This window comes from Sporobolomyces salmoneus (assembly GCF_050403485.1).
Source record: "Sporobolomyces salmoneus JCM6883 DNA, S_salmoneus_JCM6883_v1_ctg16, whole genome shotgun sequence".
Lineage (NCBI taxonomy): Eukaryota > Fungi > Basidiomycota > Microbotryomycetes > Sporidiobolales > Sporidiobolaceae > Sporobolomyces > Sporobolomyces salmoneus.
The window spans coordinates 147,887-168,182 of NW_027481147.1; the positions used below are offsets into that span (position 1 = coordinate 147,887).

Genomic DNA, 20,296 nt, shown 5'->3' on the forward strand with positions numbered 1-20,296 from the left:
GTCTACTTTCCCCTTCGATTCTATCTGTACTACAAACCTTGCTTCCTCCTTTACCATTCTCACATCTTCACGTTTGAAACACGCCCGCTACGTAAAGCAAACAACAGTGAGAGATGCATGTTTTGTGCGAAAGAAACGAGCGAGCTTGACTTTCGACTTCTCACTCCGACTCACTCATCGCGCATCAGCTGCGTGCTTGCACTATCGACCCAACGCTACTCAGTCACCCCATACCCTAGCGCCTACGGCTCCGCCTCTCCTTTCCACCCCTCTCCCAACTCTCGATCTCCCCTTCCCTCTAACCTCTCTCCCCCTCCCCTCCCCACCCAATGGACACCTTCGGACTCCGTGGAGATCGTTACGCGTTCCTTCGACTCGCCCCTCCACCCTCTTACGTAGCCGGAGCAGGTCGAGGAGCTCAAGGATTCACAACTCGTTCAGATATCGGTCCGGCTCGAGACCAAACCCTTGCCGAAGGGGAAGACGGAGCGGAGAAGGGAGAAGAGAGGGGAAAGGAGGAAGAGTACGATCCGGAACGGTATCAGGATCCGGAGAATGAGACGGGTTTGTTCGCTGGTAAGACTACTACTCTCCCCTTCTTCAGTCTCCTCTCTCGCTGAGGGGAGGGTGTATAAGAGGGAAGAGATACTGATAAGGAGAGAGTGCGCGTGAATAGGTACGGTGTACGAAGCAGACGACGAAGAAGCCGACAAGATCTATGATTTAGTTGATTTCAAAATTGATCAACGACGACGGGCACGTCGCGAAGCACGAGAAGCCGAAGAACAAGCGAAACAATTGAAAGAACGTCCGACTATTCAATCCCAATTCGCTGATTTGAAGAGAGGGTTGGGGGAAATGAGTGAGAGTGAGTGGGAGAGTCTGCCAGAAGTTAGTAATATGTTGGGGAATAGGGTAAAGAAACCTAGGTTGGAGGGAAGAAGTTATGTAGTACCGGATTCGGTCATTACTGGAGCGAGGGATTCGAGTGCATTTGAATCGAGTTTGGCGAATGAACAAATGGCAAGTTCGAGTTTGCTCCTTCTCCCTCGAAGTTCTCGACTGACGATACTTTGTTCGCAGTCTGGTGGATTTGAAACCCCAGCCGATGGAGCCTACCATCAAGATTTCGCCGAGATCGGGCAAGCACGAGACAAAATGTTACAGATCAAACTCGAACAAGCTGGAATCGCTTCGTCTCTCGGCAATTCCTCTTCCTCCTCATCCGGCTCGAAGGGAGAAAATGGTAGTGGCGGTGGAGGAGGAGCTGGAGCGAACGCGTTGGGAGGATTGAGTAGTACGGTTGATCCGAAAGGATATTTGACGGGATTGGATAGTCAAATGTTGAAAACTTCATCTGAAATTGGGTACGTCCTCGCCTCTCTCCGTTCCCTCCCTCTTCTTCTCGGTTGACTGACGCTCGGTGGTCGATTGTAGGGATATCAAACGAGCTCGAGCCCTCCTCCAATCCCTGATCAAAACGAACCCTAAACACGCTCCGGGTTGGGTCGCGGCGGCATGGTTGGAGAACGTTGCGGGGAAACAAGTCGCCGCGAGGAAAATCATCAGTCAGGGTTGTGACGAGTGTCCGAAGAATGAAGATGTTTGGATCGCCGCGAGTGAATTAAACGTATGTCACTTTCTCTCTTCCAACGAGACTGAAACTGGTGCTTGATGTTCGAGATCGGACAGACGAATGAGAATGCGAAAGTTATTTTGGCGAATGCGATTCAGGAATTACCTCAATCGGTTAGGATTTGGATGAGAGCTGTCGAATTGGAACATGAGGTCAAAGCGAAGAAACGAGTTTTACGAAAAGGTGAGTTTAGTCGGCCACCGATCTCTCCTCTCATCTTTACTGATCAATGTCTCTCCGTCGCCCGTGATTAGCTCTCGAATACATTCCCGCGTCGATCAAACTCTGGAAAGAAACCGTCAAACTGGAAGAGAACCCTGAAGACGCACGAATTCTCCTCTCCCGCGCCGTCGAAGTGATCCCACACGCTCAAGAACTCTGGCTTGCGTTGGCACGACTCGAAACTCCCGATCGAGCTCGACAAGTACTCAACAAAGCGCGTAAAACGATTCCAACTTCACACGAGATTTGGATCGCGGCCGGAAGATTGCAAGAACAAGAAGGGAACCATTCACAAGTTGACGCGATCATTTCGAATGGAGTTACCGCACTGAAAAAGAATGGAGCGGAATTATCTCGAGATCAATGGTTAATTGAAGCGGAGAAGGCCGAGAGTCAAGGTAGTTCAGTGACGGCTCAAGCGATCGTTAAAGCGACGATTCATTTAGGAATCGAAGAGGAGGATCGATTGGACGTTTGGATGGACGATGCGAAGACGATGCAAGGGAAGGAAATGGTAGAGACTGCGAGAGCGATTTATGCCTACACTCTCAAGGTTTATCCGAATAAACAGAGCGTGTGGAGGAAAGCGGCTGAATTGGAGAAATCTAATGGTACAAGGTCAGTCTCTCGCTCTCAATCACTATCTGGGGTGGAGTGGCAAGAATTGACATTCTCTCGTTCGAGGGGAGTAGAGAGAGTTTGTTGGCTTTACTGAATCGAGCAGTCGAATCAGTTCCTCAAGCCGAAGTTCTCTGGGTACGTCCTCCTTTCTCCTTCTCTCCACTCCTCCGGTTCCTCCGAAGACTGACATGGACGGTTGGATGAAACAGCTCATGGCAGCGAAAGAATCGTGGTTATCAGGCGACGTCGATTCGGCACGAGAAATCCTCTCTCGAGCGTTCGAAGCGAACCCCGATTCGGAAGGGATCTGGTTGGCCGCGGTCAAACTCGAAGCAGAGAATGGTCAGATCGATGCCGCGAAACAGTTGATGCAACGTGCGAGGGAAGTTTCGGGTACTGAACGAGTGAGTCTTACTTCGAACGTTTCTCAGGCCTCTCTCGTTTCATCGTCTGATTTCGGGTTGCGACTCACAGATTTGGATCAAATCGGCTGTATTCGAACGTACTCATTCATCGACGGACGACGCGCTCAAGATGGTTAAAGATGGATTGAAGCACTACGCCTCCTCCTCGAAACTCCACCTCCTCCACGCCCAACTACTCCAAACCCTGACTCCTCTCCCTCTCGCTCAAGCTCGAGAAGCCCTCTCGATGGGAGTCAAGAAATGTCCTACCTCGACTCCATTATGGATCATGGCGAGTCGATTGGAAGAGAAGTCAGGGGTGAGGATCAAATCGAGGGCGTTGTTGGAGAAGGCGAGGAGTTTGAACCCGAAGAGTGAGGAGGTTTGGTTAGAGAGTGTTAAGGTTGAAGAGAGGGATCAATCGGGTGCTGCGAAGGGAATGCTCGCGAGAGGTGAGCAAACGAAAACTCATTTTTCTTAACTCTTCGATCGGTACTGACTGAGACTCGCGTGATCATCTATAGCTCTTCAAGCACTCCCTCAATCAGGACTCCTTCACTCCTACTCAGTCTGGACCGAACCCCGACCGACTCGTAAAACTCGTTCAGTCGACGCTTTGAAGAAAACCAACAATTCCCCTCCCGTGCTCGTCACGGTCGCACGATTGTTCTGGGCCGAACGAAAGATTGAGAAAGCTAGGAGTTGGTTCGAGAGGGCGGTCAAGACTGATTCGGGAGATTCGGATTATGGAGACGCGTGGGCTTGGTGGTGGAAATTCGAGAAACAACACGGCACCGAGGTTAGCTTTCCGTCTCTCTAGCTTACGGTGGGCTGTGTCTGACGCTTCTGTTCGTGCTGTAGGCTCAACGGGAAGATCTCCTCGCGAAATGTATTGCCGCTGATCCTCATCACGGATTAATCTGGCAATCCATCGCGAAGGACCCTTCGAACGTCGGAAAAGACTCGAAGCAACTCCTAGATCTCGCAGCTGATAAAGTCGAAGAACTCAACCCTCCTCCTGCGACAATCTAGATCCGAAAACTCTCTCTCTCTGTCTTCTCTCTCTTAGCGATGTTGTAGCGAAAAATCAACTAAGATGGAAGTCTTGTGTGTGTGTGTGTCTAATTTCGAATCGAATTCATCGAGTCACAAACAGAATGGGTAAGCTAAAGAGAAGCGAAGCACAGTAACGAGTCTATATGAGAGAGAGAGACAGAAACGAAAATACAAAACTTGACTAAGCGAAATCTCAATCTTTAAGCCGAATCCCTTGAAACCCTCTCCACAGTCTCCTCCAACACTTCGACTGCCCTCTTTTCCGTCTCACTCGACCCTCTCCCTCCCTCTCCCTCTAGCTCCTGTTTAACTCGCACCAATTCACCTTTCACTTCCCAAGCAACTTCACCGGCCCATTCTTCCCCCGCTGCGAACCCTCTCAATTCAGATTCGTATTCGTTCCATCCGTCCCTTAGGGCCCAGATCTCATGTGGGAGTCGGAACGGGAGAGAACGAGGTAAGCGGGAGAGGATCAGGTGTAGGAGGATTAAGGGGTGGAGGTCGATGATTGCGGCGCGGAGAGTTGGACAGTGAGGATGAGCAGGGGAGGGGGAGACGACGGTGACGGAAGTTGAAGAGGCGGGGATTGAAGTCGAGGCTTGCGGTGGTTTCGCTGGACCGAGCGCGAAGAGATCTGAAGGAGTGAGAGGTGCGTTCGTCGTTGTCGAATTCGAAGAAGTAGAAGTTGGGAGAGTCGAATGAACGTCGGATCTGAGAGCTTGTTGTAGGACTTTAAGGTCCCTCGAAGCTCTGACGACGACGATCATAGAACTGAGAGCTTGCATCGCTTCCCTCATCGCGCTCAAGGCTAATCGGCTTTCTTTCCCCGGGATACCTTGATCTCCTCCTCCTCCGTCTTCATCGGAACTAGTATCGGATTCTTCGTCGAACGTTCGACCAGTCTTGCATAATCCACAGGAAGGAGCTCCGGGACATTCGTCGATCGGAGAAGCGGAAGGGTGGAACACGACAGAAGGGGAGGAAAGAGTTGAAGTAAGGAATTTCGTGAGTCGATGTTCGAACAATTCTAGGTCGGAAATAAGTCGAACGAATGCGACCGTCGCTGATGAAGGTGACTGAGCAGTCGATCCGGGAGTGGTGAGATGGACAGCGGGTAGAGGAGGTGATGGAGGAGGGGAAGGAGTTTTCTTTACGCCTCCTAGGAGTCTGTTTTTGACCGGTGCTGCAACTGTCGGTGTCGAAACAACTTGCGAGTTCACTCCAGTCGAGGTAGTAGAGGAAGGAACGATCCCATCCTCCGAGATGATCCTAGCAGAACAAGCCAACATCCCTTTCCAAGTCGCACTAATCGCGATCCCAACCGCCCAACGATCCGTATCCTGTTTCGCTTCGAGTCTCGCGAACAACCTCGAACAAACTTCGAAAATCGTCGTTACTTCTTGAAGCCAAGTTGGTCCCGCCGTTTCAGGAATCGTTCCTCCTCCATTGTTGACGGGAACGGTCGAGGGTAAAGGAGTGATACTGCTAGGGCGTCCGAGCGATAAAGATCTTCCTTGACTTCCCGACCTCGGAACTCCACTCAATCCCAACGAAGATGATGATCTTTCTCCTGAATTCGCTCTGCCCCTCGAACTCGAACTCATCGATTCTTTCCCTTCCTTCTCCCTTTCCGTTGCCGATTGGAACCCACCCTCAATCCTTCCTTGTCTACAAGCCTCAACGACTGCAACCTTGTATTGAGCGACAAGAGGATTCATGACCCTTCCAATCAATTCCGTTAATTTTCCTCTCCAGGGTCTCAAAGTCTCCTCCACAAATCCCGGGAACCCTCCTCCTCCTCCTCCTCGGTGGGTGGCGAGTTCTAGAAGGTGTTGTTTGACCGTGAGAGCGCATCGAACGATATGGAGATTGTATCTCAACGCGAGTGGGAATTGCGAGGCGAAATGAGAATCCGATTCTTGGGATTTCGGATCTTTCGCTGACGAGATCGAGAGAGGTGGGTTGAAAGTTGGATCGGTAGGGGAGGTAGGGACTAGGAGAAGGGCCGAGAGACGGGAAAGGAAGAGGGAGAGAGCTTTGAGAACGGAGGAACGGAGGATCGTTCGAAGTAGATAGGGGTCGTGGAGGGCTGCATGTAACTCCCTGTTCACTCGGATCGTGCGGGGTCAGCTCGATAATCAAGACAGGAGGAAGGGGTCGTACGTTAAGATCATTTGACCGAATTCTCTCGATTTAACGACTCTAGGACAAGGTCTCCCTTTCCCGCCTGTCGCTTCCTGAACAGCGTTCGAAGGAACAAAGAAACATCCTTCGAGTTTATCTTGTTGTTGTCCCACAGTTCCATGCGCAGAAGGCATGAACACCTTGTTGACGGTTTCACTCATTCGTAACGAAATTTGGGAAACGTGAGATTCGGCTAATTGATGAACTTGCGACGTCAAAGCTGGAGTCGACGATCTAGATGTGGGATCGAGTGAGGTAGGTGTAGTCGATCCAGAGTGAGAGTGAGGAAGTAGAGTGGAATGAACTGAAGAAGATCGAACCGGAATCGAAAGTCCTCCATTCGCATTGACGCTCGAACTCCTCGATTGAGCCGGTTGACTAACCGATTGTCCCAACGCCAACCCTCTAACCGTTCCCATTACTCCTTTCTTCTTGTTCGTCGTGGTGACGCCCTCTGCGACGTTGTGGGAGACGACGGGATAATCGAGAGAACGATCACTAGATTTACTCCTCATCAATAAAGCTCCACTGCGATCTTTGACGACTCCGGCACTCTTCGCAATCGCTGCTGAGAATGGTTTGAACCCTCCTCCTCCTCCTCCTGAAACATTGACGACTGGTTCTCCTTCTTGATGAGCGAGATGAGCTGAAGCGGGAGTCAAACTCAATCCAGCTGGTAAAGTTGACGATTTTTGACCCGTTTGAGAACTCGATCGCGAAGTGAGTCCTCCTCCTCCGTTGCCTCCATGACCGTTCGAGGAAGAGGAGGAGAACGCTCCAGAGAGGGAAGCTCCGAACGAAGAAGAACGACGTTTATCTTGAGGAGCTTGAGGTTTCTCCGGTTGTAACGAGGCGATAGTCGATTCTGGAGACTGAGTGGTAGAAGTGGTAGAGGGTAGAGGATCGATAGGAGTAAGGTGTTGATCGTTTAAGGGACGATGTTTCGGAGAATTAGATTTCGATTTCTTTCTATCGAGCGCGCCAAAGAACGAACTCGAAGTCGTCGAAGCGGGAGCTGGACTCGTAGGTGCTGTAGAGATAGTCGTCGTTGTCGTGGTAGGAGTAGAAGGGTTCGAAGAGTTTGAGTTTGAACGAGAAGGGGAAGAAGTTCGAGAGAGGGAAAGGTGAGGAAGTTGAAGGTTTTTAGCCGTGAGTGCGACCATTGTTTCTTGAGAGTGAGGATATAGTATTGACTGTTACGATTATTGTTGAGGTGGTTATGGAGTCGTCTTCATTCGTTCGTCGTAGTCGAGGAACTGAGAGGAGTCGATTTGAGAGTGAGAGTGAGAGAGGGGTCAAATTATCCCGGTTCAGCTAAGGAGTCGGGTACACAGCTATCAATGGAGAACAGGTTGAAAGATCGGTTCAAGCGTGCGCTAATCACATTCAAGGGTCACAGCGAGATGAGGTCAGAATCGATCGATTTGATGTTAAAAGGGGGGAAACGAGGGAGGGAAGAGGGAGAGATGGGGAGAGGCGTACCAGTTGTTGACGACGACAGCTTTGTTCATATATTGTGGAGGACCGTGGCGATTGTTCATGCAGCAGGAGAAGCGATGTGAAGGGAGAGAAACTCGAGTGATCTAGTGATTTTCGCCCGCTCTCTCTGCACGTTTCGCGCGAATGAGTCAAATTACTCTCGAAGCGACGTTCACGGTGCGCAGACGTGTGCTCGTATGTCGCGCTCAGCAATCTGCAGCGATGCGAGTAGATTTGAAGTTCGTGACGTTTAAATTTTGACTCGGGCGTCGTCGACGTCTTCCTCGCGCGCTCGGTTGTAGGGAAGATATGAACGACAAGAAATCACAAGAAGAATAGAAAGAATAAGGGGAGCAGAGAAAGACAGAGGGCAACGGAACTCAGACAAGACGGAAAGCACAACACAAAAAAAATGAAAACTTTCCCTCGTTCCAAGCTTCGTCTCCTCTCTTGCCTCCCACCGCCTTCCTTTCCAATCAAGAACCCTTCCATCGTTCAGTATTCCCAGAGACTAGGTGTGAAGTTTACCGCGTTTAGTTGGCGGCGATAGTGACCTCAACCTCGACACCAGATTCAATCGACATCGAAGTCTATTCAAATCCTCCACAAACTCATCAGCTCCCATCCCGTTGCTCACTGAAGATGAATGAGTGAGTAGGGAACGTACGATTTGCTTGACGACCTCGGCGGGGGATTCGAGGTCGATCAAACGCTTGTGAATCTTCATTTCGAGGTGATCCCAAGTTTTCGATCCTTCTCCACAGGGGGTCTTGCGAGTGACAATGTGAAGTCGCTTCGTAGGGAGACGAACGGGTCCCTTGACTCGGAGGTCCTTGTCCTTGGATCGGTTGACGAGATCGGTGCAGACTAGGAGAGAGCAAGAGAGAGTTAGCAGATGTTACGCTTCAATCTTCAGAGTCGTTTGCTTGAGACCGCTTGAATCCTGCACTGTAACACCTCGTTCGACTGTACAGCAACCTCTCATCCCTCCCAATGTTGTCCTCATCCGTTGATCATTCTTTTTCCCAACCCTCTCCCCATCTCCTCCCAACTCCCTCAACACGTCCTCCTGAACCGAATAGTAGTAGTGTTTGACTTACCCTTCTCGAGGTTCTTTACGTTCCTCGAAGTCAAAGTGATCCTAATCTTGTGGTTCTTGACGGCGGGCGCGGCTCCCTCTTGGAATTCTTTGTCTCCCTTGGCGACGTAACTCATCTTTGCTGATACTAAGTCTTTTTCTTTACGGTGGAAGAAGAAAGAGGTAGGTGAGCTTTGGCGGAGTCAGAGGTGACCGAAGTGAGTGAAGAAGAAAGAGAGAGAGAAGAGCCGGAAAATTTTGGGTGAAAGGTTGACTGTCGACACCTCACTTCCGCGCCGAGGACCGGTTCAGGAGACGATTAGAAAGCGCTAGGTACTCTTTAGCGAGACGGGCGAACTCTCCAATGGCTCAGATTGGAACAAGTCCTCATTTTCGCTCGTTCTCTCTTCCTGCTCCGGTGCTCTCGCTCTGTGATTCTCCTGCTCGGTTGGACTCGGTACAACAAGAGTAACGACTCGCTTTCCGGTCAAGAATACGTTCAGCGCCGACACCAGAACCTCCTCCCTTTCGCATTTTCTTTTCTTTCTCGCGAAAACCCTTTTCACGACTTAATCCGTAGCTCGACGACGACCAGCGCCTGCAGCTGATGGACTATATCCTCTGTACCCTCGCTGCTCCCGGTCGGTTCTTATCCTCGTGTTTGATCGTTTCTGCAAGTCGTCCTTCTCCATCTAGTCCGATAGTTTCTCCTTTCCTATCCCACCGAGCTCACATCGACATCACTTTCGGGCTCCTCGTAGATCACAGGAAGCTAGTGAGGAGGAGGAGGAGCAGGATGACCGAGGGGGACTCACCTCCAAGCAACGAAATAAACCAAACTCGTCACTAAATAGAATACTCCTCCATCGATCGTTTGATACAACAACACTGATCGTTACCCTCGACACAGTCAGCTTTGATCTCGTCTCGTACGTCCTATGAGACAAAGGAAAGCAGAACTGTGGAGGAGAAAGCGGAACAAACTCGCGAATCCGAAATCTACGAAATGAAGCGCGACTCGAACGGGAAGGGAGCGGAAGAGCTTGAGACGGAGGAGGGAGGAATGGAGGGGATATTCGATGGAGAGGGTGAAGAGACTGAGTAGCTATCTCGAAGGAAATGAGGAGACTTGAGCCGGAGAGCGAAAAGAGGTTCTGAGGTTTTGAGTTCGACGCACGAGGTTGATGATCTGAACGACTGGGAAATCTACTATCTCTTTAATGAATAACTCGACTTTCGGTGAGGGACTATTTCACCCGCCGACGGGAGAGTCAGTCACAACAGGAGAGATTCGTTCCAGAGAGAATGGAAAGATTCGCTCACATCAACCCTTTTGATCCTAGATCTCCCCCAACGAAATCCCATAAGAATTTGCGATAGCAGAAAGCCCACAACGTTGCCCAGAGTACGTCTGAACGCAGCGAATGCGACGGGTCAGCTGTGAACTCTCGAGCTAGATCAAGGCGGAGACATGTGAGGATTAGGCTTACAGGAGGCGGAGGTAAGAGCCAAGAGACGAGCCCACATCGTGATGATGAACTTTCCCATTCTGTTACAGAGTCGAAGGCTGTGGCGTAGGGATGCGAGAGGGTGAAAGAGATGGAACGAAAGATGTTGGCTCAAGATTCTCTCTCGCGAGGTGCGCTTGAAGTCACTCGCTCACGAGTACTTCGCAAGCAGACTCAGCTGACGGTATAACATGCTGCATAGAAACGAAGAGCTTGCAGAACAGAACGAAAACAAGAGAGAAATCGCTTGCGAAAGAACAATAACACGATCAAAGCACACAAGAACCTACAGACGAAACGACACAACACATCGAATAGAACTCTACACTCTATCTACTTGCGAGAACGATCTCCGATTCCGCTGCCGCTCGTTCAAGCCGACAGCTTCCGCCTCCTCTTCTCAACTCTCTCCAATTTCTCCTTCTCCCTCTCCGCCGCCTCCTTCTCCGCCTCTGAACCCTCTTCATTCACTTCCTCTCCCTCCTTCGTCTCTTTCTCGAGTAGACCCCCTTTCTCTTTCCCTTCATTCTCCTCATCCGAGTAACACTGTTCAAACCTCCATTTCTCGGCTCTCGAAAAGTATCCCGCGACTTCCTTCCCCTCCACCACTTTCTTCGTCACCAACACATACCTGATTGAACTCTGCGGAGAATCGTACATCGGATCCAGCAAGACGTTTTCCATCAGGCGTCGTAAGCCTCTAGCTCCGGTTCCTTTCGAGACGGTTTGACGCGCGATCGAGAGGAGGGAAGGGGTCGTGAATTTGAGGGTGACGCCAGAGGCGAGGAAGAGCTCTTGATATTGTTTTACGAGGGCGTTCTTGGGCTCGGTCAGGATACGGAGGAGGTCGGATTCAGTGAGAGTTTTGAGAGCGGCGGTGATTGGGAGTCGACCGATGAACCTACAGAACCAGCGAGTGAGTAGACATCCGAGTTGTTGGGGAAGAGAGTGACGAACTCTGGAATCAAACCGAACGAAACTAGATCTGAAGGTTCGACCTCGTCGAGCAGATGCGACAAATCTTCTCCATTGGTCGTCGAGGAATTCGTACTCGTCGATTTCGAAGGGGTCGACGAAGTCGAAGGAGAAGGGGCTATTCTCGAAGTGAACCCAATCGAACCTTTCGAGATCCTCGCCTGTACAATCTTTTCCAACCCGACAAAAGCTCCCGCGACGATGAAGAGGATATTCGTCGTATCGACCGATTGTTCCCTCGAAGGACCTTTCCTACCCATTCCTCCTCCGAAGATCCCTCCTCCTCGGTTGGAACCGTTTGGTCCTTCGACGACGTTGTATTCGGAAACGTTCACGAGAGTTCCTTCGAGCATTTTCAACAAAGCTTGTTGGACTCCTTCTCCTCCTACGTCTTTCGAAGACCGTCCTGACGAGGCGATCTTGTCAATCTCGTCGATAAAGATAATTCCTCGACTGTGAGGAGCAGGCCGCGTTAGCTTAGAATCGAAACTCTGACGAGGAAGAACAACTCACGCAGCTCTCTCGACATCCCCATCAGCAGCTTCGACTAACCTCGCTACTGCACTCTCGACGTCTTCTCCGACGTAACCCGCCGAAGTCATACTTGTCGCTTCAACGCTCACGAACGGAACGTTCAAAGCTCTCGCGAGCGTTCTCGCCAATAACGATTTCCCTGACCCTGTCGGACCCAGCAGGAGAACGTTCGACTTCTCGAAAGCAGCTTCGGGAATTGGCTCAGGTTTCGAGGTGGAGGAGGAAGAGCGATTCCGAGAGGCAAGGTTCGATTGTCGACGGATCAAAGCGGAGAGGACGGCGTCTCTTCGTTCGAGTTCTTCTTTCAGGTCGAATGGGTTCTTCGGCGCTTCGGAGATGATTGGGATGATGTGACTAGTGGGAGAGATCGGAGTGAAAGATTCGGGAAGTCGGAAAGAGAACGAAATGGCTCCTCCTCCTCCTTTTGTCAAAGTATCGTCCTCCCGTTTGTCTGACTTCTTCGTGCCTTTCGACTTGTCTCCAGATTTTGTCGACTTATCGTCTTTGTTCTTCGTCGACGTCGAAAGAGGTTTGATCGGTCTCACGACTTCTCCATTCTCATCGACAAACGGCATCAAGAGCGATTCTTGATTAGCGTGAGGTCCCGAATCGTACAATGTCGGATCTCCATGTTTCTCCGGATCGTACGGTTCCGACCCTAATCCTCCTACGCACAACAGTTTCCCACTTTCCGGATGTTTGAACCATTGAGCTGTTTCTACTTCGCTCAAATCGATCGTCGAGCTGTCCTTGAGGTTCTTTGAGCTCTTCTTGTCCCCTCTAGAGCTCTTGGGTTTGGGTTTAATCGTAGCTGGTGTAGGTTCTGTTTGTTCTTCTTCCTCGACCTCCTTCTCCGTTCGAGCTTCATCAGCTCGAGTTCGGTTCGACAATTCGCCCTCTTCTCTGAACTCGACGTATCCATTCTTCTCCAAGGCTTTCCGAGTCTTCCTGAGCTCTTCAGGGGTCGGGTTATAGGGTTGCCAACTACCCGAAGAGAGGTCGAGAGCTGCGAATTCTTTCGATTGAGAATCGGAATTCGATGGTGTTGAGGCTTGTTTTGCCGTGAGAGAGTTCAGCCGCGTGTAGTGGTTATATACGCTGTGCACCATGTCCTTCATCCATCAGCTTGGTCGCCGGATGGACAGAGGGACTTGACGCACGAAACTGCGAGAATTCGTTTCGCTCTTTCCTGTCCAACAACGTAATCGTTCAAATGAGAGACCAGCTATTCATTCCATGGACCGTATCAGCTCCATCCCAATGCATGGAAAGATCAGCTGATAGTAGCGCTGACCCACCTCTCGCGGGTTCGACGTTCGTGTCCTCTTCAACCCATCTTCCCCTTCGACCTCTATACTACCACTCGGACTTGCTGTTGATCCTCCTCCATCTCCAGTTTGCGCTTTCGCTCGAGCGGCAGCGGAACGAGTACCTCGAGGCGTTCGAAGGAACCGAGAGTTGATGAGGTTCGATTGAGTGAAGGGGACGACGAAGGAGTTGATGTGCGATGTAGAGAGGGTACTGCGTGGTCTTCGGATCGACGAGAGCATAGATTGCGGGGGCTGAAGTGAATAGAAGAGAAGGAGAGAGGATGGGCTCCGCTCGGGAGTCATTTGAGTGAGGTTGAAGTGACGAAGCTGCAGTCGACTCTGAATGGGATAGTGATCAGCGTGTTGACTTGCTGACCCTTGAGTCGACGAAAGCGTCGAGGCGAGGTTCGGAAATGAAAGCTTTCGCAAGTCACATCCGTGCGTAACGACTCCTCGTTTCCTCAGCCTTTCGCGAGGGGTTCTTCCAGCGCAGACAGTCCTCAGCTAGCAGAAACATCGACGATGTAATCCGAGAGAGGGGTTCATGTGGTCACTTTCAGGCAAGAAACACGAAATAAGTTAATCAAACGACAACAACACTCAATAGACAACAAGACATCGACCGACTCATATATCTATATAGGTACCGACCTAGCACTCGGCATCGCCTTCACGCTCCTCGCTCCCGCCGTCCACAAACTCTTCGAATCGCTACCCCATTTCGTCGCGAATTTCCCAAACTTTTCGACTGAACCCCTCAAGATTGAAGCGGTCGTTTCAATCCCGGACCAAGAAGAGTGTGATGAGACGTAAGGCGTGAAGAGAGCGATCGTGTCGGGATGGAGAGGGACGTCTTCGGTGTAGGGGGAGAGAAGGAGACTGAATTCGTGTGGTTTGAAAGGGTCGTAGTAGGAGGAATCCAGTAGCGATAACGAGCGTGCGTTCGCGAGACTACACAGAATGGGTTAGCGCGTGTGAAAAGAGAGGCAGGAATAGCACGTACCGGAGGACAAGCCAGAAAAGGCCGAGTTGGAAACAGAACGCTAATGCGAGCCAATGAGCTCGTTTGCGAGATTCTTGGTGTAGAGTCTCGTGGACAGCTTGAGCGACCTATGTAGGAGGATGCTCGTCGACCCAGACTCTTGCAAAGACTCAGAAGACGAGAAACCTACCTGATCTCCAACGAGTTGTCCCATTTCTGCGATACTTTTCCTCAGCTCTTCGACTTTCGATCCCAGTTCATGCTCAATCTCGTAAGTCTCCGCGAGTTGTCGAACGACATCGTTCCGTTGACTCTGTGATACCTTCGCCGACGTCAGCGAAAGACTCTTCGCTGAGAGTATGCAAACGGACTCACGATTTCAGCCTGTTCACGACTCTCAAGCTGCATCAACTCCTCTTCCAGCTCTTTCCGCTTTCGTTCACTTTCCTCTTTCCTCCTTGTCAACTGTTTCGCGAGTTCGTCATTCGATGCGACAACTGAACTTTGTCGCACTTTTCGAGGTGACGATTTCGGCGAAGCGTGAGCCGCTGTGAGAGCTCGTACTGCCGCAGACAGCTGATTGACCAAGAGAGGGATCGATGGATCTTCTTCCGGGACCTGTTCTTCCGAGTCGATGGGCTGCGGTGTGAAAACGGGTTCGGAAGGAGGAGACGGAGGAGAAGTTTTGACGAGTCGTCTCGCGAGAGGAGAAGGTGAAGCTCGAGGAGGAGTTGCGTCGGGGTTCGGAGGTTGCACTGTCCGACGAGGAGGCGTCGAACTCTTTGGTGGATCGAGGTGGATCGGCGAACGAGGGGGAGAAGGAGACCGAGGCTCGAAGATCGGTTGTCGAGGTGGAGTCGCGGGGGAGTCAAGAGGCACAATGGGATCGCGAAGTGAGGATTGGCGACGAGAGACAGAGTGAGAACGGCGAAACGAAGAGGAAGGGGGAAGGCTACGAATCGGTTCGGGAGAGTCGGGCGCGAGGACAGGAGGAAGCGGTGGAAGGTCTGGTAGCTCTGGCGAAGGAGCACGCAATTGTCGTGCGGGGGTCGTCCGGGACCGTTCAAGGGGTCGAGGAGGGGGAGAAGGAGTTCTAGCCCGTTTCGGAGGAGATGCAGGTTCGACGAATCGGACGCTATTTCTCAGTTCAGCGTGCAACGGTCGATCTTCTGTCGGAGGAGGTGATTCCTCGGTGGAGGCGTCCTCCTCTGTCTCGTCTCTGGCCATAGCGAAATCGATTGCGCTTCTTTGTGCAATTCGAATCTCGTCCTCTTCCGAAGCTGGAATGTCTTCCTCCTCCCGCTCAACCGCCTCAGACTCTCTGACCCTCTCCTGGTCGTATTCCTGTCTCCGCCGTCGAACAAACTCGTTCTCCTCCTCTCGTTCCCCGACCCTCCTCAACGCCGTTTCGAGGTTTGTCGGTCGTGCTTCCCCATTGATCTCTTTCCTTCTCTGTTTCTCAACCGGTAGAGCACTACTCGGTACGAACGAGTACCTTCCCGCAAAGTCTGGCATCTCGAGTTTTTCCCTCGATCCAGGTCCTGGCGTCGAAAGAGAAGAAGAAGTCGCTTGTTGCATTGCCATCCGTCGTTCTGCCGAGTTTGTCAGAGCTCCTTTTGGTCCGGTGATGTATCGGGCGAACGCGTCGTGGATTTGAGCACTGCTGCTTCCGTTTGAGGGAGGAGTTTTCTGTCGATTTGACGAGGAGGAGAGTTGCGAGCGAACGGGAGTTTCGGCTGAAGCGCCAGGAGAAGTTTTGGTTTTGCGAGCTGATAGAGGGAAAGCGCCGGGAGCATGAGGAGTTTGAGGCGGAAGAGTGGAAGAGGAGAGTTGTCGACGGGATTTCGGAGAACGGCGAGGAGTCGTCGAATTCGAAGGGGTAGAATGAGAGAGTCGTGCGTCGATGTAGGTCGCGAGGTCACCGACAGTACTTCGACGATTCGAAGGTCGGGGAGAACTAGAAGACCCGCCTTCCTCCTCCTCTTGTTGCTGTTCGTCGGGACGATTTCTCGCAGAAGAAAACGACTGGATCTCTGTCCTTTGATCCTCCTCCTCCTCCTCGTTCTCGTAGACAACGTCTCGTTCCAACGTTGTTCTGGTCACTCCTTTCCCGCCTCTCCGTACTGTCGTCTCTCCTTCGTTCCTAAATTTCGCAAACCCTTCCTCCTCCCTCTCGACGAGCGTCGAACTCCCTGTGCTCGGCGACGGAGCATACAACTCCCCTCTCGTGAACTTCATCTGTGGTACCGTAATCCCCCTCGGCGTAAGCGAGTTCGAGTAGTAAGGTTGAAGCAAAGAATCTCGCTCCTTCAAATGAGTCGCCAAACTCCTCCTCGTCAACCTCTGTTCTTCCTCGAATCTTTCCATTCCTCTCTCGATCGCTTGGTCGTCGAGTGGTTCGAGGGATTCTGTATCGCTCAACCTCAAGTCGTCTTCTGTTTGATCTCGTTCCTCCTCCTCCTCTCTGTAGGAAGTACGCGATTTCCGAGGAGTCGAAGTCACAACGCGTTGGGAAGAGAATGAAGGGTCGTCTGAGTCGCTCGGTAGCTCGAGTGCGTGAGGTGAGGTCGAGGAAGTCGCGGTCGAGTTGTTTTGATGTCTTCCTCCTACCGAGACGGAAGAGCTAGAAGAGACATCGCTCGCGTTCGATGAAGGCCCTGTATGGCCATAGTAAGCCATCGAAGTCGAAAAGTCGAGAGTCGCGAATAAAGTAGAATGAATGCGGAAAACATCGACTCTCTCCTCGTGAAGTCAGAGAATCGACGGAATTAGTTCGTTTCCAAGGTTATACTAGAGAGAGTGCGAGGTATTACATGCAACGTAGTAGAAATAGAGACTTGAACTATCAACAGAAATTAGCGAGGTGGTGAATACAAATAACCAGAAAATAAACGATTTTGCTTTTTCCCTTTCCTTTCAAAACGTATCCTCTAGAGTACAACGCAGCGGAGAACTCCACAGATTCAATTCGAGTCTGAACGAAGCCAAACTCTGACCAATCTCGTTCCCTCCAAGTGAAGGTTGTTCTTCGTTCGCTCCCAACGGCGTCAAAGATTCTTCACCACTCGATTCGAACGCGAATCGATCAAAGTCGAGTACTTCAGCTTTCGTCAATTCGGCACGATGGATCTCTTTCTTCGTTGAAGCGGCACCTCGGATCGTGACGTCGCATTGTTTGAGGAGTCGATGGAGGAGAGGTCGGATTAGGATAAAGTCGGCGTCGGCGGGGAAGAGTCGAGCTCCGACGAACAGCATTAGAAGGGCGGCGGGGATGTTGACGTGGTGAACGTATCCTCCTACGATCGAGAATCTGGAATCGTCAAGAAAGGGAGTCAGAACGAGCGACAGGGTCAAAGAGACGCAAAGAAAGAACAACTCACGGCATCCAGATTCGACTTTCTACTCCCCATCTCAGAATGACTAGAGCACTTTCCATCGCCATCTTTGCGTACTCTCGAAGTTTCGGGTCGGTAAGATCGTAATCTCGCAAAGAAGTGTCGGGTCTGAAGATGTACCTCATCAGGGCTTGTCGACCGTGATGGAACGGGATCAGAGCTTTGACTGCACGACCGCGACGAGAAGTCAGTCACAGTAACCAGTCGCAGCGGAGGAGAGTGTGTGACTTACGCTCTTGAGAATCTCCCCATTGCGAAACGGTTACCATCGTATCTGCTCTTCTCGTGTTCCATCTCTCGAGCTCTTCGATCGATTGGTCCACCTTCGCTCGTACTTCGTCACGCGTGAACTTTCTCACCGCCATTCCGTCGCCGAGTTGTTTGAAAGCGTCGAGTAGAATACTGCATTCCTCGAGATTGCTGCTCGAACGGAAGGCGAGTAAGCATGCTGCTCGATAACAACGTTTCGCGGAGAGTCATACTTACGTGCGAATGACCTGATCGGTGATTGGCTCCGCGTAAGGCGATTCAGTGAGAATAGCGAGTTGGCGACGAAGTACTTCCATCGGAACGTCGTAACAGGTCGCTTCTCCAACTTGATACGTGTAGCTACGATATAACGATGAAGCTGTTAGTTGCAGTACACCATCAGGGACGAAAGAGGAGGGAGGTACTCACAACGCCGACCACAGATACGCGACAAACATCATCCTCCCTTTCCCTGCCAACGTTCTCCCAATTTTCCCTTCCTTATCCTCCTTCGACAACTCATCGAACTCATCCAACGCGGTCCTCAATCCAACTTTAGATCCCATCATTCCACTCGCGAGTAAATGATGCGGTAGGGAGTAATACAACCCCAACAAACTCAACGCTTTCAACGTCAACGTCGTCACGAGTTTGTGTTCGTCGCCATCGGGCATGAACATTTCCGACGCGACGTACAGAGCTTCTCGTAAGGCGAGGTGGAAAGTTTCGATTCGGGAGAGGGAACGAGCTCCGATAGAGACGATCGTAGCGAGGTAGAGAGGAGATCGGTAGCGACTTTCGGTGAAGGTGAGGGTTCTTTGGTCGGTGTGGGGTCTACTGGCCGCGAACGTGAGGAAGTAACTGTTTTGTCGAAAGAGAGGTTTGCGGGATCGTCATGGAGCGAGAAAATAGCGTAACATGGTCGCGAGGGTTACGTGAAGGTCGTAATGTACAGAAGAGTGGGGGAGAAATGGAAAGAAGGGGAAAGAAACGAAAAAAGGTTGAATCATTTTCGTCTTTTTGTCAACAAGTCAATTCTTCCGAGAGAACCCAATACCTTAGACAAGTCGAAGAAGAGACTTACGAATCATAGCACATGGCTGCTTCTTCCTCGGTCACGACCCCCCGCGAGATAAAATCCGGCCGTTGAGAAAAACTTTGTCCAGGTCGATTCATCCCTCCTTCGTCTCCTTTCCATCTTTTCGCAGCTGGTGGTTGATGCGTGTAGTCACTCATAGCTTCTGTGTTGTAATCTCCTCCTCCTCCTTGTGAGTCGACTTCATGTTTGAGACTCGAACTCGAACCGTATCGATTATGAGAGGTCGAATTTCCTCCCTGTTGAAAAGGAGGCAGAGAGTGACCGTTCGAAGGAGACGTCAATCCAAAGTTCGTTGGAGGGTTACCGAACGAGCCGTGTTGTGGTGACGAAAGAGGTTGATGAGGGAAATCGATTTGAGGAGTTTGTCGGAGAACTGCAGGAGCTTGAGACGCTCCAAGTTGTAGAGCGTAGATCTGAGCTTCGAGAGCTGCGATTCGTCGTTCGTGATTAGAAGTGGTATCCCCTCGAGCTAGAGAAGAGCTGGCGTTTTCTTCTTCCAAAGTCGAGATTCGTTGATCGATCACGCTCAATTTCCTGGGATCGACCGGGGTCAGCATCACTACACATGGTACTGTAGAGAGATAGGGACTGACGATTCTACCCAGGCTTCCGTCACTCCCGATGAGTGGTGAGAAGTTCTCGGTTTAGGAGTCGTGACTGGAGGAGCTTCGAAAACGCATTCAACTCCTGCCGCTCGACACCTCCTACAGGGTTTCTTGTCTGGTCCTTCACATTTCATCTACACTCACTCGCGAAAGAGAGTTAGCTCGCAATCGAAACAAGCGAGGAAGGAGGCCGAACTCGCCTTTTGTTTTCGACAAAGTGCACAAGCTACTGAGCTTCTCGCTTTCGCTACGGGTAATGCTTGCGGAGGAGGAGGGCTCGAATCTGTTCCGATGTTCGAGCGAGCTATTGAAGAAGAAGGCTCTCCCGAAACAGCGATTGACGATTGTGGTGGTTGGTGAGAGTGGGTCGTCGAGGAAGAGGAAGAGAGCGAATTCGATGGAGCGACTGGAGAATGGTGATTCGAAGCTGAAGAGATTGGTCGAGGGACATACTGAGGTGTGTAATGATGCGATTGTTGAGTTATCGGAGTATAGGGAGTTGAGTAAGGGTCGTTGTAAAAGGAGGAAAGTGAATGATGATGTGAATTATTCCCTCCGGACGTTGAACCAGACTGATGAGGAGGAATCCCATGCGATAGAGGAGGTCCACCACCTAAAGGTCCAGTAGATAACAGAGGAACTCCAGGTTGGAGAGGGGGCATTGAGTAGCCTGAAGTTTGTTGCTGATGAGGTTGTGGATTCCCTCCGTTTCCTCCAGGACCAGCGGCGAGGAGAGTTGATGAATCGGTAGAGTGATGGTGACCCCCGTAGGAGTACCCATTCGAACTCATGTTCCTTCCGTTGAAGTTTGATCGAGAGCTGGCTTGAGAAAGAGGAGGAGAGGGAACGACTGTCGGGACCTTCACTTTCCGCCGTTCCGGTTCCGATTCCGCCATCTTTTTTAGCTTGGAAATACCTTTTGGCCCTTATCGACCGGTAAGCTCGACCGCAACTTTGCA

At 51.2% G+C, this 20,296-nt stretch overlaps 7 protein-coding genes across 7 annotated transcripts; 1 reads left to right on the top strand and 6 right to left on the bottom strand.

Moving 5' to 3' along the window:
* Positions 1-329: 329 nt before the first annotated feature.
* Positions 330-3,915, top strand: PRP6 (U4/U6-U5 snRNP complex subunit PRP6; the record flags this gene model as incomplete). The annotated part of the gene is made up of 11 exons (XM_076631350.1): positions 330-576; positions 677-1,023; positions 1,084-1,367; positions 1,438-1,630; positions 1,693-1,819; positions 1,891-2,476; positions 2,551-2,614; positions 2,689-2,883; positions 2,954-3,335; positions 3,408-3,682; positions 3,745-3,915. The coding sequence occupies 11 exons, from the start codon at positions 330-332 to the stop codon at positions 3,913-3,915; spliced, it is 2,871 nt and encodes a 956-aa protein (XP_076488654.1).
* Positions 3,916-4,139: 224 nt separating this feature from the next.
* Positions 4,140-7,286, bottom strand: JCM6883_007223 (uncharacterized protein; the record flags this gene model as incomplete). Its single annotated transcript, XM_076631351.1, has 2 exons — positions 4,140-6,042; positions 6,103-7,286. The coding sequence occupies 2 exons, from the start codon at positions 7,284-7,286 to the stop codon at positions 4,140-4,142; spliced, it is 3,087 nt and encodes a 1,028-aa protein (XP_076488655.1).
* An 849-nt stretch (positions 7,287-8,135) lies between these two features.
* RPS20 (40S ribosomal protein uS10 RPS20) lies at positions 8,136-8,817 on the bottom strand (the record flags this gene model as incomplete). Its single annotated transcript, XM_076631352.1, has 3 exons — positions 8,136-8,192; positions 8,270-8,469; positions 8,703-8,817. The coding sequence occupies 3 exons, from the start codon at positions 8,815-8,817 to the stop codon at positions 8,136-8,138; spliced, it is 372 nt and encodes a 123-aa protein (XP_076488656.1).
* A 475-nt stretch (positions 8,818-9,292) lies between these two features.
* On the bottom strand, positions 9,293-10,228 carry JCM6883_007225 (uncharacterized protein; the record flags this gene model as incomplete). The annotated part of the gene is made up of 6 exons (XM_076631353.1): positions 9,293-9,395; positions 9,496-9,568; positions 9,665-9,785; positions 9,858-9,927; positions 10,004-10,091; positions 10,171-10,228. The coding sequence occupies 6 exons, from the start codon at positions 10,226-10,228 to the stop codon at positions 9,293-9,295; spliced, it is 513 nt and encodes a 170-aa protein (XP_076488657.1).
* Positions 10,229-10,560: 332 nt separating this feature from the next.
* Positions 10,561-13,247, bottom strand: MCX1 (Mcx1p; the record flags this gene model as incomplete). The annotated part of the gene is made up of 5 exons (XM_076631354.1): positions 10,561-11,089; positions 11,146-11,616; positions 11,677-12,795; positions 12,858-12,922; positions 12,996-13,247. The coding sequence occupies 5 exons, from the start codon at positions 13,245-13,247 to the stop codon at positions 10,561-10,563; spliced, it is 2,436 nt and encodes an 811-aa protein (XP_076488658.1).
* A 395-nt stretch (positions 13,248-13,642) lies between these two features.
* Positions 13,643-16,668, bottom strand: JCM6883_007227 (uncharacterized protein; the record flags this gene model as incomplete). The annotated part of the gene is made up of 4 exons (XM_076631355.1): positions 13,643-13,958; positions 14,011-14,117; positions 14,180-14,302; positions 14,365-16,668. 4 exons carry the CDS (start codon positions 16,666-16,668, stop codon positions 13,643-13,645), a joined length of 2,850 nt encoding a protein of 949 aa, XP_076488659.1.
* A 237-nt stretch (positions 16,669-16,905) lies between these two features.
* On the bottom strand, positions 16,906-20,233 carry JCM6883_007228 (uncharacterized protein; the record flags this gene model as incomplete). Its single annotated transcript, XM_076631356.1, has 8 exons — positions 16,906-17,299; positions 17,370-17,550; positions 17,617-17,804; positions 17,871-17,993; positions 18,063-18,494; positions 18,718-19,266; positions 19,326-19,471; positions 19,538-20,233. 8 exons carry the CDS (start codon positions 20,231-20,233, stop codon positions 16,906-16,908), a joined length of 2,709 nt encoding a protein of 902 aa, XP_076488660.1.
* Positions 20,234-20,296: the final 63 nt, after the last annotated feature.